Source organism: Bombina bombina, chromosome 3 (genome assembly GCF_027579735.1).
Source record: "Bombina bombina isolate aBomBom1 chromosome 3, aBomBom1.pri, whole genome shotgun sequence".
NCBI lineage: Eukaryota > Metazoa > Chordata > Amphibia > Anura > Bombinatoridae > Bombina > Bombina bombina.
In genome coordinates, this window is record NC_069501.1 from 299,302,712 (window position 1) to 299,330,348 (window position 27,637).

The 27,637-nt window shown below is 36.3% G+C and overlaps 1 protein-coding gene across 1 annotated transcript in view; it reads left to right on the top strand.

Moving 5' to 3' along the window:
• The window catches only part of SMPX (small muscle protein X-linked), a 200,537-nt gene that overhangs the window by 67,338 nt on the left and 105,562 nt on the right, over positions 1–27,637 (top strand). The window contains exon 3 of the mRNA XM_053706377.1: positions 18,461–18,547. Coding sequence (XP_053562352.1) covers positions 18,461–18,547 — 87 coding nt within the window. The remainder of the gene's footprint in view (positions 1–18,460; positions 18,548–27,637) is intronic.

The following is a 27,637-nucleotide window of genomic DNA, read 5'->3' on the forward strand; positions in this document are numbered from 1 at the left end:
TCCGTTGTTTCTATTTGTGTTAATAAATACAGTTATTTGTATCTTAAAATGGAAAAAATGGATTGTATGTACTTATTGGGTTTACAATTAAATGCTATAATATTAATGTTTTGGACACTGATGTGCATTTTTCATAGTTATATGCATCTATACACTGGTCCATATACCAGGGCCTGGACTTATGAATAAATTATTTACTCCAAAATAAGAATCCCTGAATAACTTCCAAAACACTAAGGGCTAGATTACAAGTGGAGAGAAAACAATATTAGTGGTACTGTGCATTACCCTTTTATGATAAGTCCAAAGTAATATTTTAGTTCTTGAGTGACAGTCTAGAGTATGCTAACATCTGAATGTCGTAATATCGTGGGTGAGCTAAACCCCTCATATCATAGACTTATATGGGGTCGTTCTGGAAAAGTAATGTAATCACAGAAATGTTAATCCGTTGCTGCACTAAACCTACACTCAAGTAGCGTAACTAAATATATATATATATATACTGTATATATATATATATATATATATATATATATATATATGTGTATATATATATATATATATATATATATATATATATACACAAATGAAGCAGTGGCTCGTGCCCTTTAGATATTTTTGTAGCCGGATTGAGCCTTGTAAAAGATCCCTTTTATAGGAAAAAATCCTGCTACAAAAATATCCAAAGGGCACAAGCCACTGCTTAATTCTGCATTCGGATCCTCACAAAGTATCCGAATACACATTATATATATATACATTTAATATGTAGAAATATAAGTGAAATACTTTATTTTAATAAATGTTTCATGTGTTTTTCATATTTTATTATGTTAACACTTTGTATCAGGTCTAAAAAATCGCAAATTTTCTCAAGCGCAACACTCAACTCATGCAATACATAAAAAGTATAGGGCACAATAAAAAAAATTAGCCAGATTCAGATTCTCTGGTTAATCATTTGTACTTTTCTGCTTTTAATACTAGATTGTACTCTATTCGTAGCTCAGGTCCAGTGTAAGATAATGCACCCTGCGTTATCGATTGCACTTGACTTTGAATGTAGCCCTAATACATCCCTGGCTTGGGAAGCATGCATAAGTCTGATATTACTTTTAAAAAGCAAATAAATAAGAATCTTCCATCTATTGGCAATCACTTGGTTTGGTATGCTGCTAGTGTTACAGTTAGTAAGAAACTAAAACTCATGTAAATTTACCTCTAAACTTCAGTCTCTGAAACTGCTTATTATGGTTGAGCTTAAATTGTAGTGAATGAAGAGTTGGGAGGGCACTGTACATATTATAAAAGACCAGTGACAACAAATGGGAATCCCCACAGTTCAATTTAGATACATTGGACTCCATCTACCAAGCAGCAATTGCTGCTTTTTATGTCCGTTGTTTCAAATGAGCCTGAAACGATATTTAAGAAGCAGCGGTCTTAAGACCTAAAAGACGGAGCTGGGGGCTGCATTGCACAAGCCTTACTTATGAAAACCTTGTGCATTGTTAAATGCAGCCAGAGTATGTTGTCCCCTCACAGTAATGTCTGCCCAACGTTTAAGAAATGGAGCCCTATATATTTATCAAGCTCCAGGTGCAGCTGTGGAAATTATGCCCAGTAAGCATCTTCATATCAGCATGTAACACAGGTCAAAATGCTGGATCCTGGATGATTGACAAGCCCTGCTTTTATTTAGAGCTAGATCAGGGGGAAGGGCTGCAGAAGAACATGGTTGGGGGAATGCCACCTCACAACGCCTGCATGCTAATGAGTAGGTTCTCTGGCTGGAAACTTTGACAGCCACTTGATCATGGTTCTTCAAGCTTTATCTCAAGACCCAGTACTATGACATCACATACCTTTGCAACCATATTTTTATGTTTGGTCTGAAAATTTCTGAAGAAATATACAAGATAGCTGCAATTTTTGACAAAGTGACTAAACTGTGTGCAAACCTTATTCCTGATTGTAGTCAAAATTAAAAGTGATGATGCAATAACACACACACTCTCATACAACACACACAGACACTCTCATACAACACACACACCACACACACTATCATACAACAAACATACCACAGACATTCGTACACACTCTCATATAACACACACAATCTCATATAACACACATACATCACACACACTTTCAAATCACATACACAACACTAGTTGCGACCCAGTAAACATGATGTTGTGACAGTAATCAGTAATGGCTCCCAAGCCATATATATATATATATATACCGCAGGTTGGGACCGATTGCTGACACACACTTGAGCCCTTTCCAGCTAAATAGATTAAAAGATGAAAACATGAAATACAATTTTTATTAAATTGTAATATTTTGTATGTGTTTTATTGTGTATTGCATAGATATGTTTTACATTCCAATGCTCTTCACTTTAACAGAAAATGTTCTTTTTATTTTAAAATATTTTATATATATATATATATATACATTTATTTTTAAAAATAAAAAGGACAATTTCTTCTATGTGAAGAACATTGGAATGTACAGACAGAAACATTACCAAGACTTATACATACTTATACATTTGGACTGACATTCAGCTCTGAGAAACTGGAGTGACTCCTACAGGTCCCCATCTTCAACATTCTACACAGTGATTGTTTTGTAAGTGTAGGAGCTTATTTATTTATTAAACTAACTGGTCAAAGCAAAGGAGATAAGATGAACAATACTCAAGAGGCTTCTTAAAGTGAATGTAAATTTTGATGCTAAAGTGACCGGTTTTTAAAAATTTGATTAAAAACAGGGGCACTTTAATTCATCAAAATTTACATTTGACTCATGAAAAAATACCTTTTAAACTTGAATGCAGCTCCAGCTTCCTCCGGTCGTCACAAGCCATTTCTGACGTCAGAAATGATGGATAGGTCATCCTCCAATCACAGCTTCCTGTTTTTAATCGAATTTTTAAAAACCAGGCACTTTAGTATCAAAATGTACATTCACTTTAATAGATATGTTTCTGGACTACAACATAATGCACATTTTTGCAACAAAATGACAATTTCAAATCTATTTTAAACACATGTTTTGTTTTCATATCTTTTGCAGAGTGTATTGATCTATACTAAGCATGTATTGGAACATGGGAACAAACATGATCATTTAAGTGCATATAAATGTATATAGTCAGCTTGTTATGATGCCACCATCAACAGCAAATTAAATTATTGCTGAATTTTCAGAAATTAATAATTCTATCTTAATAAATGTGCTCTGCAAACAGTCAGTGATCTTTTAATTCACAGTGGATGTCCTCTCAAAGTACTTGCTTCCAGTCCTAATTATCTAATTATGACAGTTATTAGTTGAAAGCAGCTTGATGACCTACATGTAAAATGAAGGAGGTGACATTGTCATAAGTCAGTATGTTCCACATTTTGAGCTGCAGAGACAAAATAAAAATAAATTAGGAAATCACACATAAATGCTCCTTAGCATTTCCAGGACAGAACAAAGATTTCATGTATCTGCTTCTGATTCTATTTAACAGGCTTAATACTTATCACATGTCTCTCTATCAGAGATTAAACATAGGTTTCCAGAATGTTATTGAATGGAAAATTAAGTTGCAAAAGTCAAAGAAGAATAAACCTTAGCTATCATCTAGTGGGACAAATGCAAAACTTCAAAGTTAAGGATCAGTGGGGACAGAGTGGTTCATTCATTTTTTGTACATATTTGTAACTCAATAAATGGTGTTTATTGAGTTACAAATATGAGCACAGTGCAGTGGTGTAATAATTCCATGCCTTAGGTGCTGTTAAATCTTCTACCCCTGAGCCCTTTATCCCAGCAATTTTATGGAAGCATGAAGGGTCATGCACCGCCCACAAGACAACTAGGTATAGAAATAATTTAGACAGCAGAGGAATGGGAAGGCATCATATCATAAAAAAAACCCATTAGAAATTGCTGCTTCCCATAACTTGCAGTTCTTGCACTGCTGTGCAAGCATAGCCAACTTAGACCATAATAATTCCCTTTCGGAGTGTTTAATGAAATGAAATGGATTGTATAATAACTATTTTGTCAATTCATATGCTCTGTCACATGAAATTGTGTGTGCTTTATGAACTGTCACAGGTACACACACACATACTGTATATTGTTCCAATTAGTATATGTGCTTTCAAAGTTAGCACTATATGATTTTATAATTCTATCTTTTTATTTAGATTTATTATCAGACCTTAGATGAGGAGAGGTTTTATTTTAATTAACCTAAACAAATGTTGTTTTAAATATTTCATTGCAACCAGACTTAGCCCTTTTGAGGTGGTAAAGTCTGGAAACTGGTGATAAAAACATTTATATATGTGTAAATATGTATTTATGTGTTTATATGTGTATATATGTCTGTAAATACATATATACACATATAAAAACATATGTACACACACATATGTGTATATATATATATATATATATATATATATATATACACATACACATTTTTAGATGCATGTGTATGGATCTCAATATTAAAGCCCTTTGTGTGCCTTTTTTTTTTCTAACACCTGTGAACTCATATATTTAAACCTTTATAACTTTTGTGTGCAAATTTTATTAGATATTGTTATTATGAGAGTAACCATACTTTGTAATGCATTTTTTATGTGTTTTGTGCAACCTTTTTTTTCATGAAACAGTTAGCCAGAGCTCGGAGGACACAGTAATCATTCTAGCGTAAATTGTGATTGCACTCAAGAGATCACGTTTACTTTCAACCCATAATACTAGCGGTATGAGCGCAAACACCAATGATAAACCACTTATCGCTTGCTCGCAAATGTTAGCTCTCCACTCATAATTTTGATAACTTGAAGAGGTGTTGAATGAATTGCAATCTAAGAGCAGGATGGAATTGGAAAACAATAGAATTCAGAATACTATGCTATAACAGCTTGGATGTTACTTGATGTTTGTAATACTTTCTAAACCTCAGGCCCTAGTTGTAACTATTTTTATATTCCATATCTCTTACATCCACTTCTCAAGAGTAAAATATGTCATCTGCTTCCATGTATGGCATTATTACCACATGTAAGCTTATTACATTATGGGGGATATTTATCAAAGGTATGTCAGACCTGATCCGACAGTGCGGATCAGTTCCGACATACCTCCCTGAATGCGGAGAGCAATACGTTCTCCGTATTCAGCCAACACGGTCTAGATTGCAAGTGGAGCGGTATTTTGTATGAGATTTCTAATAAAATTTCAATTTGAGTGAAATCCAGTACTATGAGTATCTCACAAGCATCTGTGCACTTTTATTACAAGCTGAAAGATTTCTGATTCTAGCACCAGAGCCTAACAAGCTAAAAGTAAACCATGATTGCTATTGTGAAGTTACCAGAAACCTACCAGTTTCACCTTATACAAATACAAATCACTAATTCAATACAGGTGTTTACATCAATACAGTTACATGTGTGAAATAAACCTTTTTACCAAAAGCATTATGGGTATACAGCACGTGTGTATATGACGTGTAATTTATATGCATTATACTGTAAAATAGCTATAATTTCTCTATGTACAAACTAGGTTTAAAAAAAATGGTCTGTACAGTGAGAAATTACAGTGATGTGATAATTAAAATGATTATTACTTTGAATGGTAGAAGTGGCACCTTTTTACAAAACAGGAATGATACAATTTTTAACCCCTTCACTACTGGGACTTTCAGAGAAAAACTTACCCAAGATACCGGATAATTTTTTGCTATCACTCCATTTAAACAGAAATAGAATCTTATTTTTTTCTCTTTTACCTGTCAAAACTATATATTGTTTTAAGTAGACAACCCAAGGTGTTGATCAAGGCTCATTTTGGTATATTTCATGCCACTATTTCACCACCAAATGTCATCATAAAAAAAAATATTAACATTTTCACAAACTTTGGGTTCCTCACTGAAATTGTTTACATACTGATTGTACAATCAAGGCACAAATGATTGTAAAAGCTTCTCTGGGATCCCCTTTGTTCAGAAATAGCAGACATGCATGGCTTTGCCTTTTTTTTGTAATTAGAAGGCCGCTAACTGCCGCTGTGCACCACATTTCTATTATTCCCGGCAGTGAATGGGTTAATCAAGTAGCTTGTACAGTTAATTTTAGCTTTAGTGTAGAGATTACCCTCCCACCTGATACCTCCCACCCTCTGATCCCTCTAAAACTGCTCTCTTCCCTCCCTCACCCCCCCCACTGGTCACCACTATCTTAGGTACTGGCAGACGTTTTAAGGCAATTTGTTTTTCTGCAGTGTAGGATCCCCCTTTATCCTCCAACCTTCCTGATCCCTCCCAAACAGCTCTCTAACCCTCCCCCCTTTAACTATGCCTGTCATATTAGGCAATGGCAGCTCTCTGATGTAATGTAATTATTATTATTTTTTCTGTAGTGTAGTGTCCCCCCTCCCGCGATCTTTATTTAGGGACCCCCCACAACTCCACCGCCCTTTTTTTTCTGTAGCGAAGCACCCCTTTCCTCCATCTCCCTTCATTTTGTATTTTCTGCAGTGTTCGGCCCTCCCACTCCTTCCCCCTCTTTCCACCCTCACCCCTTCCACTGCTGGACCACCCATTTTCCTCCTGGATTCCCTCCCACACCTCCTGCAAGCACCAGCAGATGATCATTACAGACGGTGACACACACTGTGTTTATGGGACCAGTTAGAGCTAAAAGCTGAAGATCTATTTGTGATTAGATCATAAGATTAATACATAGAGAACTTAGAGTGGAGCAGTGTCGTTATACACAATGGGTCATATGCATAAAGAGCAGTTTCGGGTCAAAGTGTTTTGCACCAGAGGTTCTCTTAATACATATCCCCAATTGGCCACATTTATCAAACTAAAACTGGAGCAATGTGCAAATGTTAAATTTGGAGCTATCGTTATAGAAACCAAAGTAATGTTTCTGCTAATTGCTCCAAACTCAACACTTTGCCACAGAACTGCTTCATTTTTGCTATGGTAAATATACTGCATAGTGTTTTCATATTCATTCCCCCTTTCCTATCCATTCCCCCCATTTCTTATGCATTCTCTATTTTCATATCGATTAATCTCTATATTATAAACTCAAGAATTGTGTAACGGGGAAAAGAAAGTAATCTCCATATGAAAAACTGGTAACTTGGGTCATGTGGAGGGTGAAATATAGTTCATGAGATAACAGTTTCATATTGTGCAGTGAGAACATATTCATGCTGTTACACAAATTACAATATGCCATTTAACAAATAATTATAGTACAGGCTTCATGATTTCCTAAATGGACCTGTCCCACAAAAAAATGCTTTCCATGCCACTGGGAGCCATACTGTTTATATTCATAAACATTTCTCTCATTAAGTTATTCCATCCAGTGATTGGGAGCTAGAAGGGAATCAATTATTAAAGCAAACATTGCACCTTAAGATTTTGTTTAAAAAAATCAGCCACAAATGATATAGTTAGGTTAAAAGGTTGTGTGAGAATGGAAGGGGTGACAGCTACCCACCTAATCTTCATCTCTGTTGTTTACAATTCCACCCAGCCAGTGTTTTTCTGTATTTATACAGTATATTATTTAATGTCCATTCCCCCTGTCCTCGTCCAATGCACTTACCTGGTCGTCACCTGGTCAGGAGCTCCGCTCTTTCTTCCTGCGTGCTGCCTGCCGTAGAACGCTTGGAGGAAGTGACTTTATCAGGTGAAAGATCACTTCCTCCCAGAGCTTGGCTGCAACAGGAACGGTTGCAGATCGTCTTCCCGGGGACATTTCCGGGGACATAATTTTTCCGGGGAAAGTCTCCTCAATCCGAGGACTGTCCCCGAAAATCGGGGACATCTGGTCACCCTAACTCAACAGTAAAAACTGTTGGAGCTTCCTGCAGCTCAGACGTATATATATATGTTATGCAGTACGATCAGCAAAGTTAAGAAAGCCCACTATTGTAAACAGGAAAAGCCACAGTCATTTTTATGTGAGATATTAATATCCTGTACTGTAAATATGGCACCTAAACTCTTTTTCTATGTATTTAATCTTGTTTCTAGACCAAATTTAAAAAACACTTTCTTTGTTTTTTTTATAATAAACAAACTTGTATAATAAACAATTTTACAGTATAATGCATATAAATTATACTTCATACACATCTACTGTATACTCACAATGCCCCAGCTCAAAGGGATTAAACAATAAAATAAAAAAAAATCTTTCTTTTAAAAACAAATACCATTGATTTCACAATCTCTAAATAAATGTTATTATCACACATCAAACGCAAGAAACTGTATTTTCAAAATATTACCTTAATCAATCTAAAAAAACATTCAGCTAGATTACGAGTTTTGCGTTAGGAGCTGTGTGGTGCTAACGAGCAGTTTATTCTCACCGCTCACTTACCTGCAGCGCTGGTATTATGGGTTTTTACAAACCCCGTGTTAAAAGGCAAGAAGTGAGCGTAGAGCAAAATTTTGCTCCAAACTACACTCCAATACCAGTGCTGCTTAAGTCAGCGGTGAGCTGGTCGTACGTGCTCATGCACAATTTCCCCATAGACATCAGTGGGGAGAGCCGGCTGAGAAAAAGTCTGCCAAAAAGCAGCATAAAACTCAGTAACGCAGCCTCATTGATTCCTATGGGGAAAAACATTTTATGTTTACACCTAACACCCTAACATGAACCCCAAGTCTAAATACCCCTAATCTTACACTTATTAACCCCTAATCTGCCGCCCCCGACATCGTTGACACCTACATTATACTTATTAACCCCTAATCTGCCGCTCCGGATACCGCCGCCACCTACATTATACTTATTAACCCCTAATCTGCTGCCCCCAACATCGCCGACACCTACATTATATTTATTAACCCCTAATCTCCCGCCCCCAATGTCGCCACAACCTGCTTACACTTATTAACCCCTAATCTGCCTACCCCAACGTCGCTGCCACTATATTAAATGTATTAACCCCTAAATCTAAGTCTAACCCTAACACCCCCTAACTTAAATATAATTTAAATAAATCTAAATAAATATTCCTATCATTAACTTAATTATTCATATTTAAAACTAAATACTTACCTATAAAATAAACCCTAAGATAGCTACAATATAACTAATAGTCACATTGTATCTAGCTTAGGGTTTATTTTTATTTTACAGGCAAGTTTGTATTTATTTTAACTAGGTAGAATAGTTACTAAATAGTTATTAACTATTTATTAACTACCTAGCTAAAATAAATTCAAATTTACCTGTAAAATAAAAGACAAAAACGAAAAGAGGGCGCCTCATAGTGTAATCTTATTTTGATAACACAGGTGTGCTGTTGTTAGTTGTGCTTACCACAAATGTTGGCACCATACTGTGACAGGTGCAAAAGCGCAGGCTAGCACTTAACAGTGGCTAGTACACTGAACCGGTTCTCCCAGTAATGGACGCCACTGCGTCTTGGTATCGATCAGCTGTTTGATAGAAGTCAAGTCTTTTTCTTTAACAGCTATGGAATGGTGCAAAAAACACGGACAACTTCCAATGTTAAAACTAACAAATAACTCTTTATTGTAACGTGTTTCTCGACAGGTACTGGTTGTTTCTTCAAACAAAAAGCGGATACAAATTAGTGCAGATTGTAACAATATATACACATTTGTAATTAATAAAACGGAAATTGTCAACTTGTGTCAAGAACCAATGGATGACAAGTAAATCTAGTTTTGAAATTTAAAAACTAAAAACAGGAATAATATAAAAAAGCTTATACCGACATTCTAAATAAACCTTTACATTACTGCTTCTTGTGTTTTCTCAAATGAGATTCATAAAAATAAACATTTGGCATATCGTTTTTTTGAACGCTGGTCTTAAGCTCAATCTACAAAAAACAAGAATGACATAAAAGACTTATACCAACATTACGAATAAACTTTTGTGTTACTGCTCTTATTTTGGCATATTATTTTTCGGATGCTAGTCATAAGCTCAATCTACAAAACATTTATAATTTATCAATAGTCATAATTTGTCAATTAGTGATTGAGACAATTTTTTATATGTATAAAATAGCATTTTAAATGAAAAATGTTAACTTCGGTCCTAAAGGTTATAAAATGAGTATGTGTCTAATGGTGGCCTGCTTTACCGTGGAGCATAGAAAAAGCAAGCGTGTGTGTTCAAAGGACATATGTAGTCTATATTCAATTTTCGATGGGATCTAGCTAAAACCTAGCTGAAAAACCGTCATTGTTTAGTCCGGTTTAAATTCTATTAATAGTGAGAGCTAGCTGAGACATAGCTATATTTAATTTTTGGTGGGAGCTAGCTAAAATCTATATTAAATTTTTGGCGGGAGCTAGCTAAAACCTAGCTGAAAAACCGTCATTGTTTGGTCCGGTTTAAATTCTATTTATAGTGAGAGCTAGCTGAGACATAGCTCAAAACATCAGTGATCAGTATAATTTTGATTCTATTTTTTGTGGAAACTAGCTGAAACATGGTTTTAAAGATTTGTTGGTTGTTCTTATGTGGATTTTTATCACACACATATTATCCACTATCGAGATGTTATATAAATATAACCATACCGTGTACATATTTCGCATTTGTAACATAGTAGTGTTTGAATGATCTAACAATGTATATGTGCATAAATATATAAAAAAAAATATTTTATCTATAAGAAGGTAATATTTTAAAATAGAAAGAGAATGGAAAGGACGTGGGGAAGGGAAAAAAGGGGAAAATGAAAGAATAAAAAAGAAGGAAAGGAGAAAGAAAATCATAAGTTAAAAATAGAAAATGTGTATCTGATGTATATATCATGGTGATAAGGATCATGTTTGTATATGATGCAATAGAAACAAAAATATTGATAAAGAGACCCAAGGTTGTGATAATACATTTTGCTGGAATATGCAGTGTTTTTGAAGAATGTGTTATGTGCTGTATATATTTTGATGTTGACTTTCTAAGCGTGTAATAACTGATTTTAATTTGATTTTTTCAAATATGGTTTGTATCTGATAGAACTCAAAATGGAGGTGATATCAGGAAATATCATTTGAATATCTAAAATTTAGAATGAATTAGTTGAAGGCTGCCAAATCCAAATTGGCATTAAGTGCAACCGGATATAGAGTTCTCAATCGATAGATCCAATAAGTCTCACGCTGTCTGAGTTTGATAAACCTATTGTAATCAGAGGATTTAGCAATATAATCTATTGGAATATATTTAAAAATATAGGGGTTCCCATTGTGTTTTGTTAAACAATGGTTTGGTATACTATGTTTAATTTTATTCTTTTTGCAATTTTTGCAATTTCGGTGGTGCTCACCCCATCTGGTTCTCACTTTTCTGGAGGTGCGGCCTACATATTGCAGGCCGCATACACATTCCATAAGATAAACTATGAAAGAAGATTCACAGTTAAAAAATCCTGGGACCTGAAAAGATTCACCCGTAACTGTTGATTTAAAACTTTTGAGACCAGATTTTATAATTTTACAGGAACCACATCCTGCCTTTCCACATTTATAAATACCATATAGGCCAAAGATTCTGTTATTTTTTGTTTTTGTAATCTTCCCTCCATTATTTTGATGTATATGCTTAACCCTTTTGCTGGGGGCTAGTTGGTTTCTTAAAGTGCGGGCTCTCCTATACACAATTTTAGGTTTATCCTTCACTAGACCTCTTAGTATGGGATCCCTTTTTATTACATGCCAATGTTTATTTAGTATATGTTGTATTTTGTAAAAGTCGGAATTATATTGGGTAATGAACAGAATATCCTTCTTGTCAAAACAGGAATCAAGATCATCAGTGACCTTGTTAGTTGTGTTATGGAAAATGTCCGTTCTATCAAGATTTTTGGCCCTATTTAGGGCCGGAGGATAGTTTTTTTTCCAAAAATCTATTGTATAGATTTAAACCTAACCTAAGTTACACTAACACCTAACACTACAATTAAATAACTTACCTAAATTAAATACAATTAAATAAATTAAATTAAATTAGTTAAATCACAAAAACAAACAAACACTAAATTACAGAAAATAAAAAACAAATTACAAGATATTTAAACTAATTACACCTAATCTAATAGCCCTATCAAAATAAAAAAAAGCCCCCCCAAAATAAAAAAAAACCCTAGCCTAAACTAAACTATCAATAGCCCTTAAAAGGGCCTTTTGCGGGGCATTGCCACAAATAAATCAGCTCTTTTACCTGTAAAGAAAAATACAAACAACCCCCCACAGTAAAACCCACACAACCAACCCCCCAAATAAAATACTAACTAAAAAAACCTAAGCTCCCCATTGCCCTGAAAAGGGCATTTGGATGGGCATTGCCCTTAAAAGGGCATTTAGCTCTATTGCAGACCCAAAGCCCTAACCTAAAAAATAAACCCACCCAATACACCCTTAAAAAAATCCTAACACTAACCCCCGAAGATTCACTTACCGGGAGAAGTCTTCATCCAAGCGACAAGATGTCCTCAAGGAAGCTGGCAGAAGTCGTCCTCCAGACGGGCAGAAGTCTTCATCCAGACGTCATCTTCTATCTTCATCCTTCCGGCGTGGAGCGGGTCCATCTTCAAGACATCCGACGCGGAGCATCCTCTTCTACCGATGGACTAACGATGAATGAAGGTACCTTTAAATGACGTCCAAGATGGCGTCCCTTAGATTCCGATTGGCTGATAGAATTCTATCAGCCAATCGGAATTAAGGTAGAAAAAATCCTATTGGCTTATTGGATCAGCCAATAGGATTGAGCTTACATTCCATTGGCTGATTGGAACAGCCAATAGAATGTGAGCTCAATCCTATTGGCTGATTGGATCAGCCAATAGGATTGAACTTCAATCCTATTGGCTGATCCAATCAGCCAATAGGATTTTTTCTACCTTAATTCCGATTGGCTGATAGAATTCTATCAGCCAATCGGAATCTAAGGGACGCCATCTTGGATGACGTCTTTTAAAGGTTTGGATGGGCAATGCCCATCCAAATGCCCTTTTCAGGGCAATGGGTAGCTTAGGTTTTTTTAGTTAGTATTTTATTTGGGGGGTTGGTTGTGTGGGTGGTGGGTTTTACTGTTGGAGGGGTTGTTTGTATTTTTTTTACAGGTAAAAGAGCTGATATATTTGGGGCAATGCCCCGCAGAAAGGCCCTTTTAAGGGCTATTGATAGTTTAGTTTAGGCTAGGGTTTTTTTATTTGGGGCGTGGTATTTTGATAGGGCTATTAGATTAGGTGTAATTAGTTTAAATATCTTGTAATTTGTTTTTATTTTCTGTAATTTAGTGTTTTGTTTTTTGTGATTTAGCTAATTTAATTTAATTTATTTAATTGTATTTAATTTAGGTAATTGATTTAAATGTAGTGTAGGTTAGGTTTTATTTTACAGGTAAATTTGTATTTATTTTAGCTAGGTAGTTATTAAATAGTTAATAACTATTTAGTAACTATTCTACCTAGTTAAAATAAATGCAAACTTAGGAGAAAATAGATAGAGGGCACCACATGGTGCAGATCATATGAGATGAGAACAAAGCAACAATACGATCAAAAGAATCCTACTCACAAATTGTGGCACACAAAAGAGTGCAATATTTGCAGTCCAGAACCACACGTCATCCGGTAGACCACAGTGGATAGATGTCGCCAATGGGGGTCCTCGTCTCACTAGGGAGAGTCCAGGGATAATCAGGATAATGTAGTGGATGTGGATCTATGCACCAAAGATCCAGCTGAGGGTCCAAAAGTACTTGGAGGGGTACCAATGGGTGTATTAGGCCAAAGCCAAAATAAAAATGTATAGTCGGCAGAAAATAGAGAGTTCAAAATATATAAAAATTTAATAACAATAAAACATTTTATTGTTTGTTTTTTTTTATTGTAATTAAATTTTTATATATTTTGAACTCTCTATCTGCTGCCGACTAAACATTTTTATTTTGGCTTTGGCCTAATACACCCATTGGTACCCCTCCAAGTACTTTTGGACCCTCAGCTGGATCTTTGGTGCATAGATCCACATCCACTACATTATCCTGATTATCCCTGGACTCTCCCTAGTGAGACGAGGACCCCCATTGGCGACATCTATCCACTGTGGTCTACCGGATGACGTGTGGTTCCGGACTGCGAATATTGAACTCTTTTGTGCGCCACAATTTGTGAGTAGGATTGTTTTGATCGTATTGTTGCTTTGTTCTCATCTCATATGATCTGCACCATGTGGCGCCCTCTATCTATTTTCTCCTGGATTTTTCATCTGTGTTTCTGGCACAACACTCTGGAGGAGCAGCCTACCTTTCCTTGATACACTGCCTACCATATATAACCTTTGGGTAATATTAATTGGACTTTGCTGGATCTGGCAAAAAATCATTTATATTGGACTACATAGTTCATATATATATTGATATAATTCATCATCCTCTTGTCCTTTCTAATTTTGCATTTATCTTTTAGGATTTAGGATTTTAATATTGTTTTTCAATATTGTTGCTATATCTATCTCTGTACAGTACCTTACCATCCACAGCATTTATGGTAATAATTGTCTAAATTGTATTATATCTAGGATTTTAAATTGTATTATATCTACCCTAGGCGCCTCTTAGCAGTACCCTGGTGACGCTGGTGTCACTAGACGCACTAATTGTTAAATACAAACTTGCCTGTAAAATAAAAATAAACCCTAAGCTAGCTACAATGTAACTATTAGTTATATTGTAGCTAGCTTAGGGTTTATTTTATAGGTAAATATTTAGTTTTAAATAGGAGTGCGGCGGTTTAGGGGTTAATATGTTTATTATAGTGGCGGCGATGTCCGGAGCGGCAGATTAGGGGTTACAAATTTTATTATAGTGTTTGCGATGCGGGAGGGCCTCGGTTAGGGGTTAATTGGTAGTTTATGGGTTTTAGTGTACTTTTAAGCACTTTAGTTATGAGTTTTATGCTACAGTGTTGTACCAAAAAACTCTTAACTACTGACTTTAGAATGCGTTAGGAATCTTGGAGGTAGAGGGTGTACCACTCACTTTTTGGCCTCCCAGGACAGACTCGTAATACCAGCGCTATGGAAGTCCCATAGACTTTACGAAGTTTGCGTAAGTCGGTTTGCGGTAAGGCAAAAAAAGTGTGTGGTGCCCCTAAACCTGCAAGACTCGTAATAGCAGCGGTAGTGAAAAAGCAGTGTTAGGACCTGTTAACGCTGCTTTTTCAGCTCACCGAAAAACTCGTAATCTAGCCGATTGTATGTTAAAGGGACAGTGTGCTTTGTTTTTTTTTTGTTCTCCGTTTTAATCTGTTTCCAATGATCTATTTTACCTACTGAGGTATATACAATTGTTTACAAATAGCTCATTTACCTTTATTTTGACATTAGAAATAGCTATTTTGTACAGTTCAATACTTATGTACTGGTTCTAGAACAGCTATGTAAACAAGAAAGTTTAGAAAAAATGGGAGTTGGGTGTCAAGAGGCAGAGATATAATCAATATTAAACAAAAAAAATGTTTACATTTTTCTCTGAAAGTATAGATCTCACTGTTTATACAGTGAGAAAAAAGATAAGGAAGATTTTGTGTAAATATAGAGTTAAACCAAAAAATATCTGCTTTACCCTCAAGCTCAGTCCTTTTGATTGGGTTGTGGTTTCAATTACATTCTGCAGCTGGTATAACAAGTTATTGTAAACACAGGAAGGGGAACCAGTTTACAATGTACTGTCCTTTTAAGTACATTAAAAAATGGCATTAATGTGTTTAGTTTTATGCACAAAAGCAGTGTTACTTATAAAAAGGCTTGAAATAGTGTGAAAATTCAACCAAAGAGACCAGTTTTACTGTTTATAAATCATAAATGAACAATCAGTTACTTTGCCAGAGCTTTTCATTTTGATTAATATTAAAATGTTACTATTGCTCTAGTACAAGGTTTAACCATAGATTTGTAATACAAACTTGATTTTTTTTCCACTTTGCTTTTGAAAGTATATGGCGTGTTATTTCCCATGAACTTGTTCAAGCAAGGGTGCTGTATTTTTTTCACGCTCAACTGTAATACAGTTTATAGCAGTAGAAGTATTGCAACCTCGCAATTGCATTTTAGCTTCTCATGGTAATGATTGTGCTTCACTTGTAATCGAAGGCTAAATGTTATTACTATCATAATATGTTTTTGTGAGGGTATATAGTCAATTATAATAGTGAGGAATTTCTATAAATCTATAAACCTAGTTTCCTACGCACAAGCGATAAGGGTTTATCACGTGTGTTTGCACTGGTCAGTTTTACCGCTTGTATTGCACGTTGAAAGTAAACACGATTGCTTAAACGCAATCAGGATTTACGCAAAAATGATTACTGCGTCCTCAGAACTCTGGTTAACTGTTTTGTGAAACAAAAAGGTTGCACAAAACATCTAATAAAAAATATTCAAAAAATATTGCACACAAAAGTTATAAGGAAAGATAGGAGGTCTCAGGTGTTAACAAAAGGCAGACAAATGGCTATGTATGTGTATATTTTATATATATATATATATATATATATATATATATATATATATATATATATATATATATATATATATATGTATATATATGGGTGTACAGATGTATTTATATGTGTATATATGTATTTACAGACATAAATACATATGTACACACACATATATATATATATGTGTATGTATATATCTATATACACAGTATATATAACAGTAGCAAAGATGTGCACTCTCACTTAATGACAAGTGCCAGGGTGCTAGTAAAAATCAATATAGAAAAAAGAAACAAACTTGCACTCGCTGGTCTTTTTAGTGAAATAATTTACTGAAAAATTGTGACGTTTCGAGGACAAACTGAGGAAGGGGATTTTTTGTCCTTGAAACGTCACAATTTTTCAGTAAATTATTTCACTAAAAAGACCAGCGAGTGCAAGTTTGTTTCTTTTATATATATATATATATATATATATATATATATATATATATATATATATATATATATATATATATATAGTGCATTGGAGTCCTTTGCAGTTAAGTAGATGAAAACACGTAAAAACATATTTATGCAATATTCATATTTTAATAAAGTGTTATGCTGTGTGTTTACTGTAAATATTTAATATTCCAGTGTTTTGCACATTAGAGAATGTGTTCAAAGTATTTATATATAGATATTTATATACCTATATATAATCATGTGTGTATGTATGTATATATATATACAGTATATATAGTTATAGATATGTATTGTACAAAAATACCATCAGATGTATGTATAAATATTTATTTATGAATAAATAGAATATATTTTTCTATGTGAAGAACATTGAAATCTGAAATATTTATATTTTCATATTTTCATGTCGGGTTAGCAAACATGAGAATATGCTATCGGGTTTGCACTCGAGTAGGGTGCTTTTTTTCTATTGACTTCTATGGGGGAATATGAAAACGCGCACGCGGTATTCTATCTTTGGCTTTTTGTCAGGTTAGTACAAGAGCAAAAATTTTTACATTCAACTTGTAATATGACACCTACCTGATGCACGCAAAAAAGCTTATTGCTAGCGAAGTTAAATCGGGAGCGGTAAATAACGCTCTACTCATTATCTGGCCCATATAAGTGAGGCGCAATCTCCATTTACGTTTCAATCCATTCCACGATCAAAGAGCTGTGGTTAACTGGTTTCCGAAAATAAAAAGGTGCACAAAACACTTAAAAAATACATTACAAAATACACTTACATTAATAAATAAACTATTAACTCCTAAACTGCATCCCCACTTCACAGTTTAGGAGTTAATAGTTAATTAGGTACTATTTATTGTGGGGGATGGTGGTTTAGGGGTTAATAGTTTATTTAGGTACTTTGGTATGTGGGGGATGGCGGTTTAGGGGTTAATAGATTTAATTAGTGTTTGCAATGTGGGGGGATAGCGTTTTAGGCGTTATTAAGCTTGCGGCTTATGGTAGGGTGCTAGTTTTTTTCCCCACTTTTTTTTCCCTCCATTGACTTCTATGGGGAATACGAAAATGTGAGGCCGTTTGCGCGAGTAGGGTGTTTTCTATTGGGGAATACATGCATGCGCACGCGAAAACTAATTTTAGGATTTTTGTGCTTTTCAGGGTACCGCTAGCGGAAAATACGTTTTTTTTTTTGCAACTGGTAATACCAGTGGAACCTGACAAGAGCAAAAAGCTTAACGCTATCAGTGTTTTCACTAACGCAAATTTTTTTTACCTCCGTCACCACTTGTAATCTAGCCCTATGTTTTCATATATACTAGAACTAAAACGGATAATCAATAACTTAAATGTGTTCCAAATTATAATTTTTTTTGTACTATTTACTAAAATGTTACTCTTTTTATTTATTTCAGGCTAATATCAATATACCAATGGGTGCATTTAGACCAGGAGCTGGACAACCACCCAAGAGGAAAGAATTTACACAGGAAGTAGAACATGTAAGCATATTTGAATATATATATATATATATATATATATATACATCAGTGACGTGCAGTGAGGTCAGAGGCTGGTGAGGCACTTGCTATGATATGCCCGACAAAACGATATATGAACCTAATAGATGTAGCTTAAATATACAATTAATTTAGCAGGTTGCACAAGGGCAATTAGCATTATTTACAACACGCATACAGGTAAGAAACTAATTAAATTATGATTATATTATAGGCAAAATTTTGCAGTTCTACTATTTATACTCATTGAAGATAAATGAAAAAATAGGATGCATGGTCTTACCTTCCCAGAGGCAGATCTTCTTTATTCATTTTATGTGATGAGATTTAAATTTTTCCTTTTGAATTAAAATATAAAAATTAGACAGACAGTTACACTGAAACGTTTATTTTCAACTGCGGTCCTCAAGTACCCCCAACAGGGCAGGTTTTCATTATAGGTGATCCAGTGCACAGTTGCAATAATCAATTTATGGGTGAGAGACCATGTTAGTAACCATGGTGTTACTGCTCAGCTGATTACTTCACCTTTGCACTGGTTCCGCTATAATGAAAACCTAGCCTGTTTGTGGTACTTGAGGACCACGGTTGAGAAACACTGCACTTAAGCACCAGCTCATCTGCAATATGTTGATTAACTGCAGAATAAAGCATTTTTAAAAGTTGGCTAATATTGCATCAGCTGAAAATTGTACTTCAAAATAGATTCTGATAAAAAAAACAGACTTTTTTATTTTCAAAGATCAATTTATTTATAATATTTTTTTAAATAAAGCTCTTAATAAATAACATGAATTTAACAAATTCTAACAGGTGGGGTGTATTTAACTTGGAAAGACAAACTTGATATTTTTGCACTGCAGACAGACATGCTGTAGTTTGTTGGACCTACAGTTTCATTTATAAATTAAGTAAATTCTGCAGTCTTTCACAACAAAGTTGTCAATGACTTTGTTGTAAAACTGCTCTGGATTTGTTTCTCTTAATTTTAAAAGTCTTGGCGTCTCTATGGACAAGAGTGCCAGTGATGACAGTCTGCCTTAGTCCGTACAGTTCCTGCTATGTATTTTAATCCGCTTTAATGCAGAAAACAATCATTCAACAGAGGCTGTTGTAGCTGGAATTGTGAGCACCAGCTTAAATAATTTTACAGCCTCTGGAAAACCCCTTAGCAGATCATTTGCAGCCACAAAGTTGAGGAGTTCTAAGGGTGATTTGCATTCATTCTTCACTCTTTCCGTGCTGTATAAACCCACCAGATCACACTTTAGTCTAAGGAAGTCAAATTGCTTTACATATTTTGAAAGGGTTTGCAGTTTGGTGTCATCAAAATTTTCTGACATGTCTTTCATTTTTGTGCAGTCCACCAAACTTAGTAATGCAAAGTCATCAAAGTGTTCAACCGAGCTTTCATCTGGACACTGACATTGTCCAGAATATTAAAATATAACCTCCTCCTAGTATCTTTAATAGGATACAGAAAGATGCAACAGCACTACACGTGGTATGGGGGAGATGCTTTTATCAAAATGGATTAATTTCCTAAGCTTGAGTGCTTATGCATGAATTAACTAGAAGAACTGGATCAACAAAGGAGTTGAAAAAGTATGCATTTTTTAGCACTTCATTCTCCCCATATAAATTTGTAATTGGAACACCAATAGTAGGATGAAGTGGGTGATTTAAATTAAAATATAACCTTTATTAGTTTCATTTAAAAAAGGAAAACCAAACACACAACATACAAAGTTAAAAAACACAAAAAGTAGGGGCCTATAGAACAAGTCTATCAGTTGACACAGTGCTATATAAACTGTGTTATTAGATTAATAAGTAGTGGATATCCGGTAGTGTTTGAATCTATACAATCAGAAAATGGAATGTATTGAGATTCCTGAGAGAACACAAAGGAATAACTATGTATACATTTTTCTTAAGTGTCAATGTAGCTCAGTAGTAAATAGATACTTTATAAGTCTTTGATATATTGTGGCTAGTGAGGTTTGCAAGAGGCAACAGTATATTGATCAATATACTGTTGCCTCTCGCAAACCTCACTAGCCACAATATATCAAAGACTGAAAGCTATCAGGATAGCACTCTTCTATATAAAGTGTGATAATCCTAAATTAAGAACTAAGTTCAGTGCACATTCTATACAATAAGTCTTATCATCCTCTGAGAGTGACAGACTGCGAATAAAACTAACTAACAGACCCAGAATCAGTTAGTATCAACCATCCAGTATTAATAGAGAATAACTACAATCTGAGTATAAATTGCAGATATAAAGCAACCATACACACATGAGCCTATGGTAAAAGATATTAAACTGCTAATAAAGTCAATAACAGATTGCATATAAGCCTATGCTTATTACTTTGTATTTCCAGACAATAAGTCGATTGTAGATTTCAAACCCAAATAATGACTACAAATATTAGGCAATTCAAACACATGAGCCAATGATAAAAGACATCAGGCAATCCAAAGGATACAATTTGGGTACTTTCTCTATATATACTCTCACAAATAACAGTATTATCTGGTATTAATCGATAATAATTGAAATCTAAGTACAGATTGCAAACACAAAAGCAATCTAAAGCACATGAGCCTATGATAAAAGACATCAGATTATTTATGCAGTGAACTTCTAGATTGCGAATCAGTATACATTTACTACCTTGCAATTTCAGAAATTAATATAAATCCAAGTAACAATTGATGATATAAGGCAATTCAACTCATACTTGAGTCAATGACAAAAGACATCTAACAACCAAAAGCAAAAAAATTTAGATACTTTATTCAGAATTACTTTTACAAACAATTGCTCATCTATTTGAGCACAATTTGCTATTTTTTCTCTCCACCATCATTCACAGTATTACTGTAAATAAGAGGAAAATAAAATAGATTTAAGACTCTCCACCTGACAAACTTATAAAGTATCTATTTACTACTGAGCTACATTGACACTTAAGAAAAATGTATACATAGTTATTCCTTTGTGTTCTCTCAGGAATCTCAATACATTCCATTTTCTGATTGTATAGATTCAAACACTACCGGATATCCACTACTTATTAATCTAATAACACAGTTTATATAGCACTGTGTCAACTGATAGACTCGTTCTATAGGCCCCTACTTTTTGTGTTTTTTAACTTTGTATGTTGTGTGTTTGGTTTTCCTTTTTTAAATGAAACTAATAAAGGTTATATTTTAATTTAAATCACCCACTTCATCCTACTATTGGTGTTCCAATTACAAATTTATATGGGGAGAATGAAGTGCTAAAAAATGCATACTTTTTCAACTCCTTTGTTGATCCAGTTCTTCTATCTTTAATAGGATCTTTGCTTCTCTGGTTTTCTTTGAGGTCAAGTCTGACACGTTTTTCCTCAAATCGTTCATAGAACGCATCAAAGTCTTCTTTCTGGCGTGCAGGAATGACATTGTGTCACAAATTTGATCACAGCAGAATGCAATATCCATGACTCTATTCTGAAGTATTCGAAAGAGTATATTAGTAGGAAGCAGGTAGATGCTTTACTCAGCCATGTATAAAATCCATCAGCCATCACTGTGGTGTCAGAATCCCATTCTCTTTCATTTTTGCTTATAATATCGAACATAGCACGCTGATCTGTTTGGTACATGTTGACTGTCTGCACTAGTTTTGAATTTGTACTCCATCTGGTGGGTGCTGCTCTTGGCAAACGTTTCTTTACAACACCGTCCAGTAGGTGGGCGCGCTTGGTAGATTGATTGAAAAAAGAGGTAAGTTTTTCAAGTTTTGCAAGAAAACCTGTACACTCAGGTATATTTTTTGCTGAATCGAGAGCACCAGGTTCAATTTGTGGGCATAACAATGTATAAACATGGCTTTGGGAATTTTTACTTTAATCTTAGCTTGCCCCCCATTAAGATCTGATGCCATCACAGCAGCTCCATCGTAAGTCTGAGCTACCAGCTTTTCCATACAATTGTATTTCTCCAATACTTCAAATACATAATTAGCAATAGATGGTGCTCATCTGTCAATCACTTCATCAAATCCTAAGAACGCCTCCTTCACCACAAAAAGTCCCCTCACTGCGCATCACATAATGGAAAACTACAAAGATCTGGCATTTGTTTGAGACATCTGTTGTCTCGTCTACTTCTAAAAAATAACAAGCGGATGACAGCAAATTCCAATATAAATTTATTCAAAAAAGACAAAAAAAGGGGCAACGTTTCGGGACCTTATCCCTTAATCATGCCATGATTAAGGAATAAGGTCCCGAAACGTTGCCCCTTTTTTTGTCTTTTTTGAATAAATTTATATTGGAATATGTATTTTTGGGCTCAGGCAGTGGCCCTTGGGTGACTTGCAACACCTAGCTAGAGTGCTGAAATACCTGTATAAATAGTCTCGTCTACTTCAACAGCAACAAATGTGGCTGCATCAATCTCCTTTTTTATGTCATCTCTAATGACATCAGCGACTGCTACAATCAAATTGTTTTGTATTCTGTTTGATAAACCAGAAAAAACTGTGGATGTCTTCAAATGATTTGCTAACTTTTCATTAGCCTCTGCTCGAAAATATACACATAGTTGCCACGATTGTAAGAGTTAGCACCTTCATCGTTTCCACGAAATGCTAATTCCAGTTTTGCTAGGTGTATGGCGGTATCACGGTTTTCTTTAACTTTAGCATTGTGGTTGCTAATTTCTAATTGCCGCTGTTCGCTTAAAGCTGCATCTATCCTTGCAGTTCATAACATTTTAAAAGCAATTAGGTTCTGGGTGTGAGTGAGTGATTGCTCATGTTTATTGAGGCCCCTGGATAATGTTTTAAAATCTAAAAATCCTGTTTTTGTACAAACGTTGTCGATAGTGGAGAACAGAAGGCAGGGAAAGCAGTAAAGGCGATTATTTGTTGCACAGCCACACAGCCATTCTTTTCTCTGGTACCACTCTGTTTGAAAAGATCTTGTTATATTGTTATTATTATTATTATCAGGTATTTGTAGAGCGCCAACAGATTCCGCAGCGCTGTAAACATAGTCGGTGTACAGGATAGCTTTTGTAGGGGTCAAGTGGGTAGAGGGCCCTGCTGAGAGTTACACTGTTGTAGTCGGCTCTTATGAAGCGATCTGTAAACAGCTGGGCCCATAGGCTTACAATCTAAGGGGTTCAAGGGGAAAGCAATGGCGTTAGGAAAGGTTAGTGTTGGTTGTATGCATCCCTGAATAGTAGAGATTTTAGGGAGTGCTTGAAGCTGTTAAAACTAGGGGAGAGTCTTATGGAGCGAGGCAGGGAATTCCACAAGATGGGAGCCAGTCTGGAGAAGTCCTGTAAATGTGAATGTGAGGAAGTAACAAGAGAGGAGGAGAGGAGGAGATCCTGAGCTGATCGAAGGGGACGGGAGGGAGAGTATCTAGAGACAAGTTCTGAGATGTAGGGGGGAGCAGTGCAGTTGAGAGCTTTAGATGTCAGGGTGAGTATTTTGTGTTTAATCCTAGAGGCAAGAGGAAGCCAGTGTAGGGATTGGCAGAGAGGTGCAGCAGATGAAGAGCGACGAGTAAGGAAGATGAGCCTGGCAGAGGCATTCATAATGGATTGTAAAGGAGCTATGGTGCAGCTAGGTAGACCAGAGAGGACATAATTGCAGTAGTCGAGGCGGGAAAGGATGAGAGAGTGGATTAAAATCTTGGTTGTATCTTGTGTAAGGAAATGTCTAATTTTAGCAATGTTTTTAAGGTGGAAGCGGCAGGCTTTAGCCAAGGACTGAATGTGAGGAGTGAAGGAAAGATCTGAATCATCGGGCGTGCGGGGTAGGGGTAATGATGGAATTATCAACAGTTATACAAATTTTTGGGGGGGAAACATTGGAAGAAGGGGGAAAAATAAGGAGTTCAGTTTTGGAGAGATTTAGCTTAAGGTAGTGAGAGGACATCCAAGATGAGATGTGAGAAAGACAGTTAGTGACACGGGTTAGTAAGGAAGGAGGTAGGTCTGGTGCAGAGAGGTAGATTTGGGTGTCATCGGCATACAAATGGTATTGAAACCCATGGGACTTTATTAAGGAACCTAGTGACGACGTGTAGATTGAAAGAGAAGGGTACCAAGGACAGAGCCTTGAGGTACCCCAACAGAAAGTGGTAACGGGGCAGAGGATGCTCTGGAGAAGGCTACACTAAATGTACGGTTAGTCAGATAGGAAGAGAACCACGAGAGAGCTGTGTCACAGATGCCGAAGGATTGGAGGGTTTGGAGCAGAAGAGGGTGGTCAACAGTGTCAAAGGCTGCAGACAGGACAAGGAGGATAAGCAGAGAGAAGTGGCCTTTGGATTTTGCTGTAAGTAGGTCATTGGTAACCTTGACAATTGCTGTCTCTGTAGAGTGATGGGAACAAAATCCAGATTGCAGTGGGTCAAGAAGAGAGTTTAGTGTAAGGAAATGGGATAGACGTGCGTAAACTAGCTTTTCAAGGAGCTTTGAGGCAAGAGGGAGTGGGGAAATAGGGCAGTAATTGGAAGGGGAGGTTGGATCAAGGGAAGGTTTTTTGAGGATAGGTGTGACCAGTGCATGTTTTAGAGATGAGGGAAATATACCAGTGCTGAGGGAGAGGTTGAAAATGTCTGTGAGTATGGGGGTGAGGGTAGAAGGGAGGGAGGGGAGTAGCTGTGAGGGGATGGGGTCGAGGGGACAGGTAGTGAGGTGGGAGGACAGTATAAGGGCAGAAACTTCATCTTCATTAACAGGGGCAAAAGAGCTGCATTTTTGGATATTTGGGTTTTGGGTGATCGTGAGCTTTTGAGGGGGTGGGAGATTGGAAGTATGTTGAGAGCGGATTTCACTTCTGATGGAGTCAATTTTGTTGTTGAAGTGGCTTGCAAAATCTTGAGCTGAGAGAGAGGTTGTGTTAAGAGGTGGGGGTGGGCGGAGAAGAGTGTTGAACGTGGAGAACAGACGTTAGGGTTAGAGGAAAGAGTAGAGATGAGATTAGAAAAATATTCTTGCTTATAAAGATTAAGGGCAGTTATATTCTTTTGTTGCTGAAGTAGGCCCCTCAGCTCAGGCATTGGTCTTCCATTATTTATCACTTCCAGTTTTGCTTGAAAGATAAGTCTGGAAAAATTACTGAAATTATCCATATTTCAAAAGGCTTCAAACTGTAAACCTGGAAAGAGAGAAAAAGAGAAGAATTAGAGGGAGAGAACAATAGAAAAAAAAAGTAAATCAAAACTTAAAAAAAAAAAAAATACAGATTGTATAAAAACAGCAAATAACTTATTTTTTGTACAATGAGCACTTAGAAATGCTCAGTGTAGCCAGTGTCCTTAGTGTGATGTGAGAGCTGACATCTCAGTGTAGCCATGTCTTTAGTGTGATATGAGAGCTGACATTGTAGCCATGTCCTTAGTGTGATATGAGAGCTGACATTGTAGCCATGTCCTTAGTGCGATATGAAAGCTGACATCGTAGCCATGTCCTTAGTGTGATATGAGAGCTGACATCGTAGCCATGTCCTTAGTGTGATATGACAGCTGACATCGTAGCCATGTCCTTAGTGTGATGTGAGAGCTGACATTGTAGCCATGTCTTTAGTGTGATATGAGAGCTGACATTGTAGCCATGTCCTTAGTGTGATATGAGAGCTGACATTGTAGCCATGTCCTTAGTGCGATATGAAAGCTGACATCGTAGCCATGTCCATAGTGCGATATGAAAGCTGACATCGTAGCCATGTCCATAGTGCGATATGAAAGCTGACATCGTAGCCATGTCCTTAGTGTGATATGAGAGCTGACATCGTAGCCATGTCCTTAGTGTGATATGACAGCTGACATCGTAGCCATGTCCTTAGTGTGATGTGAGAGCTGACATTGTAGCCATGTCCTTAGTGTGATATGAGAGCTGACATTGTAGCCATGTCCTTAGTGTGATATGACAGCTGACATCGTAGCCATGTCCTTAGTGTGATGTGAGAGCTGACATTGTAGCCATGTCTTTAGTGTGATATGAGAGCTGACATTGTAGCCATGTCCTTAGTGTGATATGAGAGCTGACATCGTAGCCATGTCCTTAGTGTGATATGAAAGCTGACATCGTAGCCATGTCCATAGTGCGATATGAAAGCTGACATCGTAGCCATGTCCTTAGTGCGATATGAAAGCTGACATCGTAGCCATTTCCATAGTGCGATATGAAAGCTGACATCGTAGCCATGACCTTAGTGTGATATGACAGCTGACATCGTAGCCATGTCCTTAGTGTGATATGAGAGCTGACATCGTAGCCATGTCCTTAGTGTGATATGAGAGCTGACATCGTAGCCATGTCCTTAGTGTGATGTGAGAGCTGACATCGTAGCCATGTCCTTAGTGTGATATGACAGCTGACATCGTAGCCATGTCCTTAGTGTGATATGAGAGCTGACATCGTAGCCATGTCCTTAGTGTGATATGACAGCTGACATCGTAGCCATGTCCTTAGTGTGATATGACAGCTGACATCGTAGCCATGTCCTTAGTGTGATATGAGAGCTGACATCGTAGCCATGTCCTTAGTGTGATATGACAGCTGACATCGTAGCCATGTCCTTAGTGTGATATGAGAGCTGACATCGTAGCCATGTCCTTAGTGTGATATGACAGCTGACATCGTAGCCATGTCTTTAGTGTGATATGAGAGCTGACATTGTAGCCATGTCCTTAGTGTGATATGACAGCTGACATCGTAGCCATGTCCTTAGTGTGATGTGAGAGCTGACATTGTAGCCATGTCTTTAGTGTGATGTGAGAGCTGACATTGTAGCCATGTCCTTAGTGTGATATGAGAGCTGACATTGTAGCCATGTCCTTAGTGTGATATGACAGCTGACATCGTAGCCATGTCCTTAGTGTGATGTGAGAGCTGACATTGTAGCCATGTCTTTAGTGTGATATGAGAGCTGACATTGTAGCCATGTCCTTAGTGTGATATGAGAGCTGACATCGTAGCCATGTCCTTAGTGTGATATGAAAGCTGACATCGTAGCCATGTCCATAGTGCGATATGAAAGCTGACATC